The sequence below is a fragment of the Parasteatoda tepidariorum genome, chromosome 11 (genome assembly GCF_982258835.1).
Source record: "Parasteatoda tepidariorum strain Cologne lab strain chromosome 11, Ptep-v5.0, whole genome shotgun sequence".
In the NCBI taxonomy this organism is placed as follows: domain Eukaryota; kingdom Metazoa; phylum Arthropoda; class Arachnida; order Araneae; family Theridiidae; genus Parasteatoda; species Parasteatoda tepidariorum.
In genome coordinates this window covers 41121976-41144605 of record NC_141765.1, presented here as the reverse complement: position 1 = coordinate 41144605, position 22630 = coordinate 41121976, and the positions used below count along the sequence as shown (strand labels likewise).

Here is a 22630-nt window from a genome sequence, read left to right as displayed (position 1 = left end):
GTTTTAAAATTTATGAATAAGCTTTCTAAAAGATTTAATATTTTCAGTTCCCGTGAAATTTAATACATAAAACTAACTTCTAATGTATTAAATTTCATCACTACCTGATTTATTCGTGGATTAAATATCTGCTTGAAAGTTTTTCTGCAAATGTGTTTCCAATTATTTGGAAATGCTTTAAATATTTAATCTCGAACTTTCAAATTTAAATAAATTTCGCATATTTCACTTATGTCAGCTTTTAAACACCTAAATTTTCTAACTACTTTTTGCTCAAATTTTTAATTAAACATCTTAATTTCTTAAACATTTAAATTCTTTTAAGTTAAAGATAATCTTTTGCATTTATTTATGCTATTACTGCCATTATGACGGTATAATTTTTTAAAGCAAATATAATTGTTCTGTAAAACAAAAGTAATATTTTTAGGAACACCAGTTTGTCCCACAGTGGACTGATCGGTAAGACACGGTTCCTATCAGATCACCGAAGTCAAGCATCACTGGCTGCGGTCTGTGTGCGGTTGGGTGACCACTTGGATCAGTCTGCGTAGGGACCGAGGGTGTGCGGCATTGGTCCTCGTTAAACTGTTCGACTTCGCGTGCAGGTCGCCGGGCTACCATCCTCTCTGCAGAGGATCAAAATTGTGATGGCATGTGTTCGGATCAACCTCAGGGATGTTTCCCAAATCGTCGCCAATAGCCCATTGTGTAGCTCTAGTGCGACATAAATGAACTACAACAACAACAGCATAATATGGGTGGCATCCACATAACAGAATCAATAAAAAGTAATTTTGAAACAGATTCAATAAAAAGTAATTTTTTAACTTTTACTTTTAAAGTTATGACTGAACAAACAGCAGCAAAAGTGAATTTATTATGAAGAATAGTTTTTAGTTAGAAATCAATCTTCATTATCACTCCGCAGGAAAATGGGGCATTTGTCGTGACTCTCCATCTCACCCCGTTGATGGGGCCAAATACTTTATTTGTCCATATTTTGTTTAATGTCTTTAATTCATTCATTCATAATAGTTCTGAAACACATCATTTCAGGTCTACCTCTCTTTCGTTTATCTTTTGTTGTTCAGTCTAGCGCATGTTTTACTTGGAATTTTTCCGCTTTTCTGATAGTGTAGAGACTATCGACATTTGCTTTCTCTAATTTCTATTTGTTTTTGTTTACTGATTTTGAATTCATTATTAGATATTTCGTGAAATAATTTTAAGAATTCTTCTGATACATTTGTTGGTAAAAGCTTGTAACTTATTGGCGTTTGTTTTCAAGTTTTTCCAGATACTGACATGTACTATCAAAATATTTGATATTCATTAAACTCGAGCCGAAATAGCTCAGGGGATAGAGCGTTCGTCTTCCAATGAGGTGAACCAGGATCGAATCCCAGTAATGGCCGGTAAATACGAATTCCGCATCCGGCTTGCACCGACCAGAGCTGACGTAAAATATCCTCAGTGGTAGACGGATCAAGGGTTAGAGTCCCATTGCCGTTAGGCTAACAGTGGTAGGTTTTCCTCTCCATGTAACGCACATGCGGGTTAGTTCCAAGAATATAAATTTCTCCCAATACTTGATCCAGAAGTTCCCTTGTCTTTGGGATTGAGTTCAAAATTACAAGGCTACGGAGTTGAACATTGGTAGTACTAGTAAACCCATAATCGGGTCTGCTGTTCAACGACGGTTATAAAATAAAACCTTCATTTAAATTTATAAAATATAATTCCTTATTTTCCAAATCTGTAATTTTATTTTAAATTCAGATTCTACTAATTTCCTTTTACATAGAATATTTATATTGAAATTAATATAAATGCATTAATATATTTTGTTTACATAATTATATATATACATAATTGATTTGCTATAATTCTAAATTTGTAATTTTAATATACTAAAAAAATAATTCAGCCTTTTAATATTAAATGTAATAATTAATTCTGATACAAATATTAAATTGTATGGATGGTGTTTTCTACACTAGGGAACGCTGCAAGCTCGGGACTGCCTAAATTTCCGGGTTACTGTTTCAGTTGTATTTTAAAGTCATTTGGCATCATTGTGTTTTGAGATTCTTGCAAACAATGCATTTGATTACTTATTACTTATGTTTACAATGCTAACAATACTTGTGTTTACAATACTAAAAGTGTTAACACTAACGTAAGATGGTGCACAGCTTGCAACACGAACAAACAGTAATAAACAAATGGAAAGAGGCCAAATCAAGACTGCCAAAAAAGCGAGTTATTCAAAATCTAGCAACCATGTCACCTTTTTTAATAATGAATAACAAAATAACTAAAACACATTTTCACTCCAAACTCCCCAGAATTACATAATAACATTAATATCTTATGAAAGACGGCAGATTTGAGCTCAGAAATTATCTAATTTATTTCTTTTATTGAAAACAAAATTATCCGTTTGAAAACATCGCCTATCAGAATAACATGTAGTAAGCAGCTGCAAACTTTTTAACCGGAACTAGAGTAGGTCCCGAGCTCGAGATTGTTATTGTTTACATTTCTATTGAAAACACCATCCATATTCGAGTTTTAATGAAGCCGTTGTTACCCACTTATTTATGATAGATGGCGCTACTGTTTCAGAAATTATAAAATCTAGAAAACATCGAGCCGTTCCCAAAATACAAATAGAAAACTCGAACTTAGTATCTTTTTCTGTAACCGTCTGAAATTTTTAAATACAATAAATACGTATGTTTCCATTAGATCTATATGCATTCATACAGTGACGGCGAAAGACGTTTGTACGCCTCGGGCTATACTGAAAACGGCGCCCTTAATTCAATTTAAGAAAAGTAATCTGAGTAATAAAAATAACGTATTTTCATCCGTGAATTGATGTAGTATTAACGCTGTAAAAAATTGCTTTTTACCTTTAAGATTACAATATTTCTACAAGAAAATTACCCCTAAATATCAATTAAAAAAACATATGAAAAAGAAAATAACTAACGATTTTAAGGTTAAAAAAGAAAGCGGTTGGTTTAATTAGAATATCATCTCAAATATTCTAATATAAATATCAAGAACAATTAATATTTCTTATGAGCATCATCTTTTGACAATTTATTTTTTCGTGATTCGCAGAGGTAAACAGTTTTGTTGACTTTTAAAATCAAGTTATTTTTGCTGTTTTATTTTCGATGAAAAGTATTGCCAACGAATTTTGACTCTCTTGCGTCATTGTAGACGTTAAATCGGTTTTTATAACTTTTAATTTGATAAAAGAACGTTCACCACCCGCTTCTCCCAGACCACAGTGCTAACGTATAATATTCTAAATGGTAGACAGATCATGAGCTAGAATCCCCTTGCCACCAGACTAACCGTCGGAGGTTTTCCTCCCCATGTATACGCAAATGCGGGTTAGTTTCATCAAAAACTCCTCCGGGGTAGGCAAATTTCTCCCACTACTTGATCTAGGAGTTCCCTTTTCTTCTAGATTGGGTTCAAAATTACAAGGCTGCGGAGGTGAACATTGGTAGTCGTAAACTTAAAATTGGGTCAGCTGTTCAACAATGGTTATAAAATGAAATGCCTGTGTTCTGAGGATTCTGAAAAAAGGTGTTCCTAGAGCAAAGCAAAAAGGAAAAAAAAATCACGCGATAAGGAAAAACCAAGAATTGAAATTCAAATCTACATTTGCAAGTGGATGAGCATGTCCGTGGAGAAAAAGAAAATTTCTCGTTGTTCTTAGTGATGCCATCAGAGCCAAATGCTGAAATGAAATAAACGATGGTAGCGAGGCCGTTGCTTCGCTTCCATCCCACTTTCACCATGGTTCATGGGTACAACTCTAAAAAAAATTTCAAGAATGAACTATTTTTTGACCAATTAATACATTCTAGCATTGTTCACCAGAAATTTATAGCTCACTGACTCCAAAATGTATCTTTCCATAATAATGGCACATATATTAAATCAATAATTAGACTTTTTTTCATTTAGATTTTTTTGATATTGATTTTTTCATAGCAAACAAGATAAAAATAATAGTTAAACTTGTTTTTTGCACTAATCACTGGATAATAATAACCCCTAATTTTTTTCATGAAGCTATTTACTGTCTTATTACTTTTTTTTCACTTCATTATTTATTTCCTGTGTGTCTCTCTCTTTTTAAAATAATACTAATAATCTTAACCTTTTTCTGCATTTCAAAACATTAGGGGAAAATGAAAACTCAACAAATTTAGATACAATAGTACAAATTTCGCTTAAGCAAGCAGATGCTGAAGTTCAATTAATCCCATTCCTTCATTGCGGTGTGACATCATTACTAGATCACTTTGCAATAATTACAAAAATGATATTTTCATTAAAATGTAATATTTGTACAAACTTAACCAGAAAAATATATAGAAAATGTTTGCATGAAATTAACATTTTTAAGGAAAAAAGGACATTTTAATTTAAAGAACAAATGGAAAAGATATTGATAAAATTTAGTCTCATGATTTTTTCTAAAGTATGATTTCAGTCCCCAGGACTGAAGAGAGGCACAAATGTTTCTTGTGATTAGGAGGGGATGGGTGAGTGAAACCATGCTAGTTTTATTTCATTTTACAACCGTCGTTGGATAGCTTATCCAATTTTGAGTGTACGACTACCCATGTTCAACTCTGCGTCCTTGTAATTTTCAACCCAATCCAGAAGACAAGGGAACTCCTGGATCAAGTATTGGGAGACATCTGCCTTTGTGAAGGGCTTTTTTATGGAACTAATGGCATAGAGGAAAACCTCCCACAGGCAGCCTGACAGCAAAGGGATTCTAACCCATGATCCGCCCACCACTGAGGATACTTTACATCAGCACTGTTTCAAACCTTTCTGGTAACCAAAAGGGCTTGAAACAGTGTCACAAATAAAGGCAGTAGACTATGGTACTGTACTTCTAAATTATTTATGACTGCTATTAAAACATCCTTTATACATAAATATGCCATAAATATACATGCTTTATACATTAAAGACCAATTCATTGAAATGTGCAAACAAAAGCAGAATGGCTCTTTGTTTTTAAGTCATTGGATGTATCTAAACATAAACAAAACACAACACGATAGAGTTGATATAATGATAACACTTTAGTTAAGTTTTGGAACACACAGTACCATCTCCAGGCACAAACGAAAAGGAAAAATAGTTTCATACGGATTCACGATTACTTTTTTACAAAGACTAGCCAGAACGAAGCAGCATGTACCTTTCTTCGACAGAAGGAGAGAACCAGCTTTTCTAGAAACATAGTTTTATTCATAGGTTTGTGCTCTAAAGACATAAAACACCTCAGCACTTAAAATAAAAAAACAAACTAGAACTCAATAAAATTACGATAAACTTCAAAATCATATCATACAGTGGAAGGTCGTGATCTATTTTATAAGATGTGTAAGATGTTTTTTAAGAAAATCTCAGTTTTAAGCCTTCCTGACGTGAAGTAAAGTATTTGTTACCTGTTGAAACAGAACTTTTTAGCATATATGAATGATATTATTCTTTAAGTATTTTTAATATTCAGATACTAAATATTTTTTCTGCTAAATTGGTGACCCACTTATAAATTTCTTTGACTAAGAGGTTATCCATAAGGGTCAAAAATTATGATTTCTGTTTCCATGAGAAATTTTATTTATTTTGATTCACTTAGCACATCAATTCACATGTCACGTTCAACAAAATACTATCACATCAATAAATCTTGCTTTCTGATATTACAAGTAAAGTCTCAGATAGCTAAAAAAAAAATAGCAAATAAGATTAATATTAAAATTTTAGATTCATAAACATTCATCTTACAGACTTAGCAAAATATGTACATTGTAATAATTTTAATATCAGAAAAATATATTTCATATCAGATTAAAACAACTTTTCACATTTAAATTTTATTTAATGTTCCTTGTATTCTATAAAACAAAAATCATCAGTATAATATAATGATCAGAGAGATGACTGTTTATGAGTCAACTCTCACGCATGTTTATGAATTTGGGGTTGTGAGTTTGAAGCCAAATATCAGCCCTACAATTTCTGAGAATTTGCAGGCTTTTCTTAGTATATTTAGTAAACATTCCAATAACTAAGTACAGAATAGGGGGAACGCAGAAAATGATCATAAATTGATTTTTTCTGTAAAAATTCGAAAAGATGCTATTATGTCTCATTAAGATTTATAAAATAGATACAATTTATAAATTTTTAAAAAAATTTATTCATCAAGCAACAAAAATAAATAACTATACATTTCAGAAAATTGTGAATTTTTAATCCCAAGTTACAAAAAGCGTTAGACGCATTTAACATCGATTGCACACTGGATTCTATTACAGTTAAAGGCTTTGTTCAACTTTGATAAAAACTTGCATGTTGACATACCTCGAGGCATGAAATTAAATAAGTAAATATAATATAAAGAAAGACAATAACTTGCACTTTCTGTATGCTTTGTACAAGTTTTTAATTGGTTGAAAAGTTTTGTCTTAAAAGATGCATTTAGTAACAAAAATAGTTGTTTAATTTTAATATGAGCATTGTATTAAAAATTAGTATTTATAAAATTCTAGTCTATTTTAAGAACTTCAACTTTTAGAATAAATTTTATAAGCATAGTATCCCAAACCAATTATAAATACAAGACCGATAGAAATCTTGATGAGAGATTTCCGTTTATCCCAAAGGTCTGCTTCCTTTTGTTTCTTTTTAATATTTTGCACAATTGAAGCAGTTTTCTCTTCTCGTTCTTTTCGAGCTCGTTTTCTCACTTCAGATAAACTGTAAAAAAAAAAATATATATATATATATACGCTCATCATATATTATTAAAGTATTAACAGCTAAAACATGCAATTACACACATAATGTTAGATAAATTGGTAAAACTTACTTTAAGCATTTATATAATAATGAAAAATTTATTAAAAGAACTAAACACACGAATGTAAACATTGAAAATATTATGCAACTCAATCTTACAGGTATTATCAAATTCAACAATTTTCAAATCATGTATATTACTTTACAGTTTTATATGTCATACAAATGAGTAGTTCATTGTTAAATTAGTGTAGCTTAATGTTATTAATACACATTTAGTTCACTCTATAAGTGTAGCAACTATAATAATTACATTAAAATCTCCTATTGAACTTCTAAGAGGATAAGGATATATATAAAAAACTTAGAAGGATGTAACATCAAAAAATAAAATGAGTTACCCAAGTTTTTTTTCTTTTTAAGGCAATGTGATGCCTTATCATGCATGCTTCTTAATACTACACTAGAAAGCCATCAGAGATGCAAAGACAATAGCTGATGGCACTTAATACAACAAATCCACAAGTATTGACATATGCAAACTATCTTGATGTTATTGGCACTCTCCTATGAAAGAATCCTACGACACAGCTAAAGTGAGCCATTTTTATTTCACAAGTTGTATTTTAACACTGCTAAGTAATTTTCTGAACTTTATTACTTTACCTTTGAAAATTTGTTTCTTTAACCCTTCATTTCATGAATTAATAATTTTATCATGAAAATTTTTCTACATTAAATTTTAAATAAAAGCTTTAAAATAACAAGTTCTGTGTTTACGAAAACCCTTTATTGCAATATATATAAAAAGTATATTATGTTTCGCATTTATAACATCATAAGTATGCTAAACTAATTGTATGCAAAGACAAAGGTGCAACCTAAATTTATCACATTTAAAATGTGTGTAGCTTTGACAGTTGGGCATTTTGGACCTTTGTGATGTCTGGTGAGACCCATAATGCCAGTTAGACACAAACTGGACTTCATCAAAACAGAAAGGCAAGATTCAAAAATACAACATCATGAACGAGATGGTATATGTCCAGATGGTATATGCATTTATAGTCAAATGCAGATGCATTGAAATTTGTCTTGTATACTTGCAATTGCATGAAATAAAGGGTTAAAAATAGAGCTATAGAATGTAATTATTTTACAAAGTTAGATCTTTAATTTAATAATTACTTGCAGTTATTTAATTTTATATGATAAGGAGAGAAATTATTGTGATCTTTTGTGAAACCCAGAACAAGGAGTATGTTGGATCACTAAAAACTGGGGTAGGTTAGACCATCAAAATAATTCAGAAAATATTTGTTATAAGCATTATTCTAGTTATTTTTTAGAGTTATACAATTGTATACTCTTAATAGCCATTTTAAAAAAATTTAGAAATACAAAACTAATTCCAATATTCTTTTGAAAATCTTCACTGAAATGAAGAAATAACAAAATTTAAAGAAATAAAAGCAAACAAATATTTTATAAAAAGTATTGAAGAAAACTACTTTAAATTCATCTCGTTTGCAAATATGCATTTTATTAAACATTCACAAAACTTACACTAATTTTATTCACCTTATATAATAAAAATTGTCAAAAATGTTGCTTTTCATCGTTTGTTAAACTAGAACAAATTTAAACTATAGTTCTAAAGATAGCTGGGGATAAAAAAAGACATTTTAAACAGAATATCTTGTACCTACTACACTCCTAACAAAACTAAAAAATAATAGTGTATGAAGATTATATATTTTTAATTTTTTCTAAACCACCATTAAAAAATAACAGGCTTTTCATTGCATAGGTATTGTTGAATATGTCTTTTGATTACTTAAATTTGCTACAAATTATTTTAAACAATTACATTTTTGCTTCATTATGCGAAATCACTTAGTGCCAATGTCAAAATTCAATAAATAATTCTCTTCAGTAAGAATGATTATCTTTCATTCTTTAACAATTGAAACTTATTTTATTAATTTAGTTAATATTTAAAAATGCAATTTTCATTTTAAATGCAAAGTAAAAAAATGTGAATACTGTATTCGTATTTGATAACATTTATCATTCAATATTCCTTATGGATATATTTTTGTTACATATTCCAACATGTCCTATCAGGTGGACCACTGTTCAAGTTTTTTTTTTATCAAAAAAAATAAAAATAAATAAAAACATAATTCCAACATATTTTTTTTAAAAATCATGAATAGTGAGAAATTTTATCATTTAATCAATATTATTTACTTCGGGAAAAAAAACTATACAGATTTTTTAATGCAATAAAAGTGGACCAACTAAATCTGTTTTTCCCTATAATACTGAATTTGTACGTTTAAATTTAAATTAATTAATTGGAGTTTTTCGTCAAATTAGAACATGCCATTATTGCCTTCTTAGTAACTGTCATTTGAACTACAAAAAATTTTCTTTCATAGCATTTTAGATTTGGTGTTTTTTCAAGTTCTTTTGCTTTTCTATAAGGGCAAAAGTTTCAGTTGTTATAGTTCAGCAGAAATCAGTTCAATTAAAACAAAATTAAAAATCTTTTAGATGCAGCATCCCTATGCGAAATAAGCTATTAAGTCAAAACCAAAGGAGGTGTAGGAATAATTAATAGAAAAAAACGTTTAATGAACTTTCTAACAACTATCTAAATTAATTTGAACTTTTTTCTTGTACAAGAAAAGCATAATTAAAAAAGGGGACAGTAAGTTCTACAATGTTAAGAGGTTTAGCTTTGTCATAGGACCTTTATATTTTTTCTATATCTTCAAATAAATGTAACTATCCGTCTCATTCAAATAACTACATGCATGACAGTTAATCCTATCTGTAAATTTTTGTGTGATTTTCACTTCTAAATACCTTTTTACAACTTCTGTAAGCATTTTCAATTTTCTTCAAAGTTTAACTAAGCATAAACAGAAAAAAACTTATATAAAAATCAAATGAATAACTTGGAAAACCAAATGAATAACTTGGAAAAGAAATTGAAAATAAAACTATAACGTTTCTTTTAAAACATCTGCTAACAGCCTCCTTCACCCTTAAACTTGATAGCTCATTAAAAGGGGAAAAGATGAGGTTTCATTTTTTTAATTTCCTGTTTCTAAGAAGAAAATTTTTTTCTTGTTTATTGATTTAAAGGAGTCAAAAAGAATTGACATTGATTAATTACAAATAACAAAACTCCTAAACTCACAGGAGTTAAGGGGAAAAAGAACGAATTTTAAACAAAAGTACGGAAGGTACTGAAATTCTCGAAGATAGTAATAATTAGGCATAAATCATAATAGTTTGCACCTCTTCTGCAAATCAAGATGAGCTGTAATTGAGGCAGAAAAAAATGGATGTAAACAGGAATGAAAATAAAATTTATGATCGACTACTAGTTTTTAAAAGAAAAATACTACTCAACATTTTCAGTGCTGTCCAAGAAAATAATGCCTGGCTAATTTTTTTACATGCAACCAATTACATACAATCAATATAAGCAACCAGAAATAGTAAAAGTCATCAAATTGAACCAAACTAGGTATCTAGGTAACTTAGATTGATCAAGGAATAACAACCAGACTAAGCTGTTAACTTCAACAAGTCAGGTGAGAACAGGAAAGACCACCACTGAGATGCCCTGATGATGATGAGAAAAATGTTTAAAATTCGGCAAAAGATAAGTCCATTATTTTGATTTTGTCCCGAAACATTAAAAGTGACTAATATGAAAGAACATTAATTTGACAGACTCTGACTGAAAAAACTTATTTTGCTGTCGACCTGTTCTAGGCTGTAGTGCCAAGAAGAAAAATTAAAAATATTCTTATTGAAACTAAATTATAGTTGCAAAAATTAAAATGCAATAATTATGCAAAATTGGTTAGTAGTAAATGTGAGAAAATATATTTATGCATAAAATAAAATTTCAAAATTTTTAGCATAAAGTTATGACAATTACCAAAAATAAGTTCTACAATTTTGTGAAAAAATATTGCAGATTATTTCATTATTCATATTTAGAAGAAATTTTACTAAGTAGTAATAAATTAATGATTATCAATTAATGATTCCTAAAAATTAAACTGCTTTGCAAATATTGTGATCATAACTATCAATCAATATGATATTATTTACATAAGTTTGCAAAATTGATTTGTCATGATTAGTAAAACAAATTCAATACAAATTTTAAAAACCAATATTAAAGCTTTATACATAGGTGTTGCAACCATTAGAAGAAGAAAAAATTTCAGCGACTACACAAGTCAGAATGTATGATATTATTAGACTTTTTTATTACATACGTATTGGTTTAATGCTTTTAAAACTTCACAACAAAACAAATTTTAAAAGAATGGGGTTTTTTTAAAATAAAAAATGTGAACAAAGATGTAGTTATTTGATGAGAAAAGAAAAAGTATGTAGAGTCAATTACATATGTAATAAATTCATACAAACAAAAAGAAATAACATTAGTCATTTTAACATGCACAAACTATAATAAAAAGAGAACAATACTTACTTTTCTTTTCCAGTGGAATCAGCTGATTGTGCTTCAGTGCCATCACTTGTTTCAGGAATGATTTCTTGCTTGTTAATTTTTGGCTCATTATAGCTTTGGTGGTTTGATACAAGAGAATTAGCATTTTGCTCAGCATTTAGTCCACTGTTAGTAATATCCGATTCAGAATTTATCAGTTCATCACATTTTTCAAGAAAGCTATCTAATACATAGTCTATAGAAGAAATATCATCAGAGCTCCTTGATATTCTAGGTGGTAAAGGAGGAGGAGGAGGAAGTACACCAGACTCACTATCAATTTCATTTGAGTATGACCTTGAATTTTCCATTTGATCAGACAGGTTGTCATGAATCTAAAGAAAAAAAATTCTTAAACATTAAAATAAGTAAATTAATAAAATTTATAAGATGTTTTATGATAAAAATAATAAATGTTAAATTAATAAAATGTTTTATAACCTTAACTATTTATTTAAACATTACCTTTTTGATAAATTTTAAAAAGACCTAAATATTTCATTATAGAGCTCCTTAGCCAAATTTAAACACAGTGTTTTCATTTAACAGCATTAGAATCAATAAGTTTGTTGCACAAAAGCAACTATGAGCAAACATCCACAAAACCCTGAACGGGTAACTGAAAACATTTAAGAAGTTTAAGAAATAAAATAAAGAAAAGCTGCCTGGAAAATATCCGACAAAATTTTAAAAAGAGTAACGGAATACAAAATTAAATTTCCATGCTACATTTTAGAGAATTCAAATGTCTATAATCTCATAAAAACAAAATGAAAAGCAAGTGATAATTCTTCGGACATCTTGAATCTTAGACAAGGTTTAAAAATATTTTCTCTAGAAAAATACATTCGAGCTTGAAGTTAATGTTCTACATACATAAGGTAAAATTATTTTTGTTATAAATCACCATGCAGTATAATTTATATTCAGTTTGGTATTCCAACAACATGGTCAAATTTGCAATTTGGTCGTGCTTAGTGTTATAACTCATAGTTTTAAAAGATAACAAGGAAAGCATTGTTTTTCTAATGTGTTTATATGATACCAACTCTTCAAAGCAATCAAAATTTGAAAACTTTATCTCAAGATATTTTTATATATATACTATTAGCTTTCAAAAAATACAATAAGCAATGTATGGTAATTTATGGATTTCCTCCTAAACGCAATATGCAGAAAATGCATAAATTTAGTAATTTTCACAATGATTTTTTAAATGCAAGAGTACACTATATTCAAGAGAACATTTTTAAATTAAATAAGCAATATTTTTTAGACATCATTTTCTATAAGTATATCCCCCTTGGTACAAAAATTAGAAAAGTATTTTAAATTACTTTAAAAAATGGTCAAATCAGGACAGAGGGTCAAAAAAATTTAATTACTAAAATCAAAATTATTTAACAGTTCAAAATCAATCCTATAATTTTTTCTAAAGAAATATTAAATACCTTAATTAGAATGCTTGCTCAAAAAAGAACCGGTTCAGTTAATTGGCATAGTTAAAATTGAAATATTTTATTTTTTAAAATTACAAAAGAATAGAAAAAAATTTTTAAATAAATGTTACTTCCCTAAATAAACCTGTAAGAGAAAACTGATACCACAAGACATGATAATTTAAAATCATCTAGAAATTTAAAAAATTTTGCAACAATTTAAAAATGCATAGATATAATTAAGTTCTTTTCTACATGCAAAACAAGCTTGAATAATTTACGTTGAATATTTTTCTCTCAGCCTATCATGCAATCATCCAATTTTTTTTTTTAAAAAAAAAGAACATTTTCCTTTTAAGTGAAATTTATATCATAATTGTAGTCGAGAATTCATAACAGAAACAAGATTAACAATCATGGACTCTTTTATTTCTTTCAAAGAATATTTTGCTTTTATCTTTTCTCCAATAGATAAATAAAATTGTGAAAAAAATTTGCCTTACAATGGATTGGATATGCAATGGAAATACAAAATACAATGGAATACCTTTTTACCTCATCTAATATGTAAATTTTCTGCTCCTAATAACTTTATATAGTTTATGTTCCCTTATAATTCTATCATTAAATTAATATTTTCTTAAATAAAGAAATACCCTTCTGAAATACTCATTTCAGAAAACAAATGAAGGCCTAATTTAAATAATAAGTAAACTCCATTTTTAGCTAGAGAGACTTAAAAGTCTAATGAGTTCCTATCTTACCTGATTGACCCTTTGTTTTGCAATAAATGCAAGATAGAGGAGTACAAATTTTAAGATAAGAAAGACTTACATGAAGTGAGACTTATTTCATTTTTTAAAAAGTGGATTTGACTCAAATCAATGACTTCAAATGACTAAAGCATTTGTTAACAATTTTCATGCCCAACCAAACAATTTCTAGGATTGATATAATCAGTAGTTTAAAATGAATATTTAAATTTATTCATTGAAGTCATGTTTCTTATAAATAAAAATGCAAACATAACTCCCCCTTTTTTGTTAGAACTTTTGATAATTTATCCAAGAAAAGTAAGTGATTAGGTCTAAAAATTCTTTAAAAAACATGCAACATTTCTTTAAAATATCCCATGTTAAAAATGTTATTCTAGGCGAAAAGTAATAAAATGAGAAAAAACAACAATATTTAAAAATGCAAGAGTATTAACTTTTAACAAATGTTTGCATAAAATGCATGAAATAAAATTTTAAAAAAGTAAACTTTTAAAATTGCTAACTTGTTCTATGCACAGTTTAATGCTGCAAACAATATCAAAAACAAAATAAATCATATGAAGTATGAGAAAAATAAAAAACATAACATTTATTAGTCTTACTTGGGCAAGATTTTCATTATTCAGCATGAATCTAGATGGCTGTTCCAGTGCTAACACAATTTTAGCACCTTCTATTATAGCTAGGTATGAAAATCTCAACTGATCAGGTGTTTGTATTAAACCCATTCGATAATGACGCATTTCTAATAATTGTTGCCTTGCATTTATGCAGTTGGGATCACGCTTTTTCTCAATCTAAAGTAAACAAGAAAAAAGGAAGAGAGACATTAAACTATTTAAAACTTATGTGCAATATAAAGTTACTAAGTTCTGATTATAAAATTCATGTTACAAGACTACTATAATTATTAACGAGTCACATGGTGACTATAAGTTTTTATAGGCTTTCAAATTTTTATTGCAATTATTCAAAAACTTTTTTATTAAGTTAAAGTAGCAATCATTGAGTATCTCTACAATAAAGATTTTGGAATAATACCATTTTTTTTTCTAACGATCTAAGCCTCTTTTCAAATCCATCATATGGGAACCAAAGGCATTTGCATGGGGACAAAAGGCATCCATTGACATTTTCTGCCAAACCTTCTCAATTACATTTTTGAATATGATCATATTGGTGATTTCAAAATTATTCAGATGAAAGAGCATATATAATCAAACAAAATCATAAAGCAGGTTCATATCAGGGGAGTTGAGGACCATTCGTTCTCCAACAAGAAGTCAGCTAAATGTTTGCTGCACCACACCTGAACAAGTGGAGTAAGAGATGGAGCACCATCTTGTTGGCAGCAGAAATATTCCACCTCATACATATTCCGGACACTTTGTAGTAAATCTTTTACCAAAACTTCAGTTCAATGATTTTGGTCATTGATTTTTACTCCCTTTTTAATGAAAACTAACGGGAGTTGGTCTCTTTCTGAAATAGCCCCCAAAACATCACAGAAAAAGCATTTTTATAACAGGGAACAAAATGCTAGCTCTCAGGGATGTTATCAATAGAAACTAATTATATTTCATGATTTTGGAGGTTGAGACTTTAAACAAATAGTTTTTAGCCTGAAAAGACACATTCATCTTTAGCTTGCCATGCAATAATTTCACCAACCCTCTGCTTCATGCTCATTTTAGTAGACTTTGAAAGTCTCTGAATTTTGCTTTTTCTGTAAGTTCTGCAAAAAAGGCTTTTTCTCAGAATGTTTAAATCGATAATCTCACTATTTTTAGCTCTAGTGCTAGTAATCTTTGTTGGTTTTGTTGTATCTTTTCCTTGACACTTTTTTCCCAGTCTGTTTTGTTTAAATAGACCACGGTCAGACAGATCTTCGTCTGTCATCTGACTGGTTAAACTTTCTGATAGTTAGTTTAAATGAAATATCTCTTCACCACCAGGGCTTTCAAGCTCCTAAAAAAATTTGCTCTGCTGATCTATTTGAGGAATTTATTTATCACAATTTCTCAAAATTTATTTATTCTTCTTAGGTAAAGAAAAATCATAAGTAGTTTAACATTTAAACTTGCAATAGCTCATACATACCTTATACGAAACTGTTTGAAAAGAATTGAGAGTACAGTAACAAACATATAATTTTTTATAGTGTTTCAAAAGTTATACAAAAACTTATTGGTCATAATGTAAATGCTTCTTAAACAAATAAACAACAAAATACTTCAATTAAAAGTAAAACAGTTGCAAATTGAAAATTAACAAGAAAAAAGCAATAAATTATATTTTAAAAAATTATTAACTACAATACAGTTTACTGCTAAAATTAAATGATATTTAAACAAATTTCTTTTCAACATTCTTTAATTTAACCTCAAATCTATTAATAATTAGAAATTTGGATCTAAGAGAGACAAGCTTATCTTTTAAAACTAAAAGTTTTTTAAAAAGCTTTAATTTAAATTTAAAAGAAAATTTTAGCTTCAAGAGCGACTAAACATAATAAGGACCCAAAGAAAAAGTAGAACTTTGAATTTCAATTGTCTTACAAATGTATTCCATCATTTAATTGAAAACTACTGATTCAAGAAGAGTTTTTAATAAAGTTAATATAAGTTCAGAGTACTTTTTTTTTTCATTTCTTATAAATCTGATTGAAATTTCCAAAATTAATGAATGAATGAAGCAATAGAATTTTGTTTGCACTTGGTGTATTGAGCAAAAATAAACAAATACATAATTTAGCAGCAATTACTGGCAAGCAACAATGAGCAAATGGTGAAAGCTCATAACAGGCTTGTATAAAACAATATGCTTAATTTCACTTTCAGTTCCCTTAAATTTTGGAAATTAATATTTTAATAAGTCATTAATAATAACTTGAAATATTAGTTTACATTTCTTTTTATCCATGAGAATTTAAATGACATTTTACTGCCACCAAAAAATAGTTAAATCTAAAATTAAAGATTGCTGAGAAAAAAAAATCAATCTTAGCAATATCAACTTAAAACATGAAAACACAAAAAAAGATTAAGCTAACTGAATTAAAGAATGCTTCAATACCTGATGCAATATAATATTCAAAAGAACTAATTATTTTTTATTATTAGATGTAAGAAAAACTTAAATTCAGAAAATTTTAACAATTCCAAAATATAAAAACTTTTTTTCTTTTTGTATTCAAACTACCTTGCTCAGTTAGAATTTCTACTGTTTTTCATTTATTTATCTTAAATATTAGAATTATTAAACAATAGATGTGATGTGCTTCAAATTATCAAATATTTATTTCATTAAGAATTTGACATTTATTGATATTAAACTGTGAAATACTTTTATAAAAACACTTGTTTGACAACTTAGTGAAGGTGATAAATGAACACTTTCCCAATTTTATTTTTAATTTCCAGCATCCCAAATACTATCCCAATCATTAATTTCTGTAAAAGTTTATATTTTTAATGATAATTAAACTGAAATACTAAACAAATATGGCTGGTTATTTAATAGGGTATACTAAAATTCTTTTATAAAAAGATAAGAAATTTATTCCATCCAAGATAGTGTTTTTCATTGAAAAAAAACTTGCCAAAGTTACCTAGTAACCTATTCTTAAATACACATATGAAACAAAAATTCACTATAATTTTGTAAAATTGACATTGTATTAGAAAACATAGTAAAACGACCACCAAATTATCACTGGTGTGACCGATACATAGCTGTAAAAGAAGTTATGTTCAAATTTATATGACTTATTGAAGTGAAATAGATTTTGAAAGTTTTTAAATAGAAAGCTAACAAATATATATATACAAAAGAAATTTAGAAACAACCATGACTCCTTTAATATGTAACATAAAAAAGAGGAAATGAAAATATAGATTGTCGGCCAACTTACTTAGTCTATACTTGATTCTTTAAGAAATTAAAGTAACTATTAACTATATATATATATATAATATTTAACACATTTTTTTCACTTGACAATGAGTCTATTGTAATATTTTTCTGTAGCCTGATTATATAAATCACCCATTTGCAAAACTAAAAATTGCCATATTTACAATAAGTGCAAATAACTTATTCTGCGAAATTAACAGATAAACACTAACTTAAGCTCTGTACTGTGATTTTTACTAAAAAACTGAATAATTTTCATTAGTCTTTGCAACTAGACTCATAAACAGCAAAGGTAACTTATAAAAATTAACTGAAGTTTTCTAAATCAAAACATACTCATATTTGAACTTACAAGAACTAAGCAAGAATCAACTAAACAAAATGTTCCTGATCTTCCAATTCCAGCACTACAGTGTACAACTGGAGGACCAACATTGTTATTCAAAACTCCAGAATCCCGGACAGCAAAAAGAAAGCTTAAAAAGGCAGCAGGAGATTCTGGAACACCAAAGTCAGGCCAAGTTGTATAGTGAAACTGTATCACTTCCCTGGATTGAGAACTCTAAAGAAGAAATTAAATTCAATAAACAATTTTAATTTTCAAAAGCATTAAATATTAGTTGAGAGAAGATGTTGATTATTTATTTTAAAAATTTTTTAATAAAATAAAAAGAAATTTAATTTTGAGATGGTTCCTGTTTCATAATTTAACAAAAAATATGATTTTAAATGAGAAACAGAAACATGATTTTTGAGCAAATGATTTTACAATTGTTTACAAATTCATAATTTCTACACATGAGCTGTTTTTATGTTTATTTGAAAGCAATGTGCTATTTTATGTAGCATAAGCTTAATCATGCACTTTGCTCATTTTTTAAACAAATACTTTGTTAATTCATAAAATATTTTAAATATTTTTTACCATTCATTTGGGAAAAATTGGGCATTTTTTTCAAATACTTTTATTTACATTTTATAAACAAAAGTAAAAATGAAAGTTGTCTTTCACTTACATATTATTAAATTCTTATTATCAAAATATAGCTAGAACCAAGGATAATATTTTAAGAGACAGTATACAAAATCAACATTAAGTAATAAATTTGTCAATGACGATATTACTTTTAATAGGAGAGAGTGGGGTGAAACTAGTCATCTTGAATTTGACCAAATTAGTTCTGTTTTTAAGCAAACCAACTCTAAATTACATTTTATAAAGTAAAAACAAAGAGCTGCCATATTGGTATATTGTAGGGTCCGTGTAGAAAAGTTTGTTTTACTGTGTCAACTCCTTGATGTTCTTTTGTTTTTAAACTATTCTTATTTATTACACATTGAACTTAAAAAAATCTTTTTAGCCCAGCTTATTATACATTTACAAAGAATTTATACTTTAACAAACAATAAGGATTTAGTCCAGTAACGGCATGAATCTGTTTTGTTTCTATAAACTCTGCTCTTAGGATAAGACCAAGTACATCTAGTTTGTGTATGATGAGGTACTACCATCACCATATAAAGAAGACTCAGAATATCAGGAAAAGAAAAAAAGAACATTTAAAAAAATTTGCTATCATTGAAAACAAATGTGTTTCGCAACAACTAAAAGAAAAAAATGAAAAGGAAACCCTAAAAGCGAAATGGCTGAAAAGAAGAAAAAAAGATATATGAAGAAACAATATAAGAAAACAATTTTATCAAAATAAACCTAAATCCTAGATTAATATTTCTTTCAATGAAGACAAGATAATTACAATAGAAGATAAGATTATTTAGAGTGTAGTGAAGTATTTTCTAATTTTTTAAAAAAAGGAGAAAGGCATCATATTCAATGTGGAAAGTCATTTTGCTGGGCACATGAAAGCTGAAGTGGAGAGGAGGAAGATGTTAGTTACTTTACATAATACTCTTAATTTGTTTTATAAAGTAAAAATGTCACTTTTTCACTGAAGTATAGTATTTCTACACTTTTCATAATGCTTACATATGCCCACTAGAGGGGTAAAATCTGGTGATTTGACGTTTTATTGAAAAAATAATTTATAAAAAGAAATAGTGCATTTTATGACTGTCTCAAAATGATATATTATACACAAACAACTGAACAATAAATATCTTGATTAAATCTGACTGCTCCTGGGACAAACAGTTTAGCTCTAACAAGTATCTAATCTTAGTTATACAGTCTTACCCCACTTTCCTCTAATTACAAAGTTTTTTGTTAAAAACTTATATTTAAAAACTTCATTCAAAATGATCATTAAATTTTTTCTCATCAATAATACTTTGACTGCAATAAATAAATATATACACACCTAAGCAATCTATAGTTTTGCACTATTTTTTTTAATCTAATATTTCAATCAAATGCAAAATAAAATTACTCATAATAAGATTAATTTATATCACTTTCAACAATAGAATTGAAAAATTCACTAGAGTGAGATTATTTGAACTTTTTAAAGAATCAAAAATGTTAATCCTAATGCTATGAATTGTTCATTCTAAGAATGTTTTCATATTTTTTTCTTCGCATTCTTGAGACATCAAAAATGAAACCCTTTCATAAACTGTATTTAAATAATTTTAAGAATTTTGGAAATGCATTTGTATAATTTAAATTTTTCATTTTAACATTTGAAGAAATATTAAATATTTTTATAAATTTTATAATCAATTATAATAGCGATAAAAATAAAAAAAATTATCAAAATTTAACTACATGAATTCCATGTCACATAAAAGTTATATAACATAGATCAAGTGGAATCTCCAATATAAATTGTTATTTAACATAAGAAAAGAGATATTTTGGTTAGTTATAAAACATTTTAATCAGTTTTTATGAGGCTTATAGTTTTAGGCTAAATTTACATTGACACTAAAAAATTTAAAAAAACAAAAAAATTTCACTTGAATTTCAAATAAGTAAAAATAACGAAACTAATTATATCATAAAAAATAAAATTATTACAAAAATGAAAAAAATTGTAGAAAAAAAAGAGAGCATTGTGAAAAGTAAACTCAACCTCCAAATCTGTCAGAGAAAACTTTCGAATACTATAATGCGGCAAATCTTTTTCACTTAGAATTGTAATCTGAAGATTAACATCATTAAGAACTAAAGAATCACTGCCTCCATTTTCTTGTCCAACAGGCCAGTATTGATGGCATTTAACCTGAAATAAATAAGTTAATTAGAGCGTAAGTTAGGGGTGCACAACCTTTTTGAGTAAAGGGCCACTTGCACAGCAGGTTGGCTAACGAAGGGCCGCACATGTATTTAAACATGTTAATGACAAATGTAATAATGTTTATTTAAACATTACGTTCCATTTTTTTTTATCAATAAACTTAGTAATATCAATAACTTAGTACTGTTCCATTAATAGAATTCATTCAAAAATAAAAAAACTTGATAAAATTTTTTTTTTACAAAAAAAAAAGCAAAAACCAATTTTTATCATATGAACAATAGATTTATCAAAATAAATAAACATTGAAGAAAAGAAATTTTTTTTTATCATATCATGCAATATGAAAACTCATTTTAGAATTAAATTCTAATAAATTAAAAAAAACTGCAATGCCCACAGAATGAAAGTAGGAAAAAGTTTAGTCGTAATTAAGTAATATAAATTCAAATTAAATATTTTAATTGAAGAAAATTTATAGGTTTTAAACAAAAACCTAAAATAAAAACAAAACTGTGATAGTTCAAAATAAAATTCAATGCTTATTTTGTAATGTACTTTATTTTATTTTATTAATTATTAGATTTTTTATAACGTAAACATTTTCCTTTTTTTATCGAAAAAGATCACTTAAGCAACAAAAAATTGAAATCTAAACTACAAACAGTGAGCAGTTTAAAAATTCACGTTTTCCGCCATTTTATGAATTTCTCAAGTTGCAATAACATTGCATTTAAATTAGGGAGGGATGTAACGAGTATTTGGCCCTTCTGCGAAAAATTCAGTTGGTTGTCAAATGATCAGTCAAATATTTGGCAGAATATTTTTTAGAAATGTATTTTTCTAAGTTTTTTCTATTTTTGAATTTTTATAGATATTACTTTCTTTTTAAAAATTATAATCAGACAAGTCAATTTTGTCATTTTATTGATACTTTGAGAATTGAGAAGGATCCATTTTTTATAGTTTTTATTATAACCCAGCATTTTAACAGAACGTCTCATACTATTAATTTATTATCACTCTTTCCCTGCAGTGTAATATGAATAACCAGAAACATAGAAAAGTGTGATTTTCAGTATTAAAGTTTTGTTTCAGGAACTAAGAAAAATTCGTTTCTTCTGTTTTTATTTTTTTAGGCATTTTTATCATGACTCAGCATTTTTTTTAAAAATAAAGTTACAAATAAAATTAATTTTATAGCAATTTTTTTTCTTTTAAAATTATGGCTATGAGAAAAATTTAAATTGAGATTTTCGGCATAAGATTTTCACTTAAAAAATTAAGAACTTTTTTTCCATCTTTTTATTTTCTTCAAATAAAAAAAAAAACTTTTTTTAGACGTTTTCATTAAAACGCAGTAGTTTTTAATAGCATTTCTGTTGACTTAATTCTTTTCTCTTGGCTTTCTCTGGTAATTGAAAAACTGAGATGTTCAGCTTAAAAAAAAAATTTCAAAAATTAAGATTGATTTTTATGTTCTCGGTTTCGTTTTTCGACATTTTCAAAAACGTTCTTGATTGGCTTTATTTTTTAGAGTTAATTTATGAATACGTTTTTCCAGGAAATTCTGAGCATTGAAATTTTAGTTTCAGTGTTGCTATACTGCTAAAAGATTTTGCTATTTGGCCCCAAGTGTACGGCGTTCAATAGACATTTTCTTCTTTTTTTGCCGAATATTTGGTTTTTGATCAAATCACAATTCATTACCACATTCGACCAAATCATATTCGTTGCGGAAATAAAAACGAAGGAAAAATAACTAGGATTTACTATAAAACTGTACCATAATACCGTATCAAAAAGTGATTATTTAATTGCGTGGTTAACAATCACGTGTCGTAATAACATCATAGTTAAATAACGGGATCGTCAAAATCACGAGGAAAAGTA

The 22630-nt window shown here is 27.6% G+C and overlaps 1 protein-coding gene across 1 annotated transcript in view; it reads right to left on the bottom strand.

Moving 5' to 3' along the window:
- Positions 1-6238: 6238 nt before the first annotated feature.
- Positions 6239-22630, bottom strand: part of LOC107453316 (tyrosine-protein phosphatase non-receptor type 1) — a 34357-nt gene continuing 17965 nt past the window's right edge. The window contains exons 5-9 of the mRNA XM_016070096.3: positions 20573-20722; positions 17893-18102; positions 14228-14422; positions 11393-11745; positions 6239-6822 (exon numbers count right to left, since the gene is read on the bottom strand). Coding sequence (XP_015925582.1) covers positions 6630-6822; positions 11393-11745; positions 14228-14422; positions 17893-18102; positions 20573-20722 — 1101 coding nt within the window. The 3' untranslated portion in view covers positions 6239-6629. The remainder of the gene's footprint in view (positions 6823-11392; positions 11746-14227; positions 14423-17892; positions 18103-20572; positions 20723-22630) is intronic.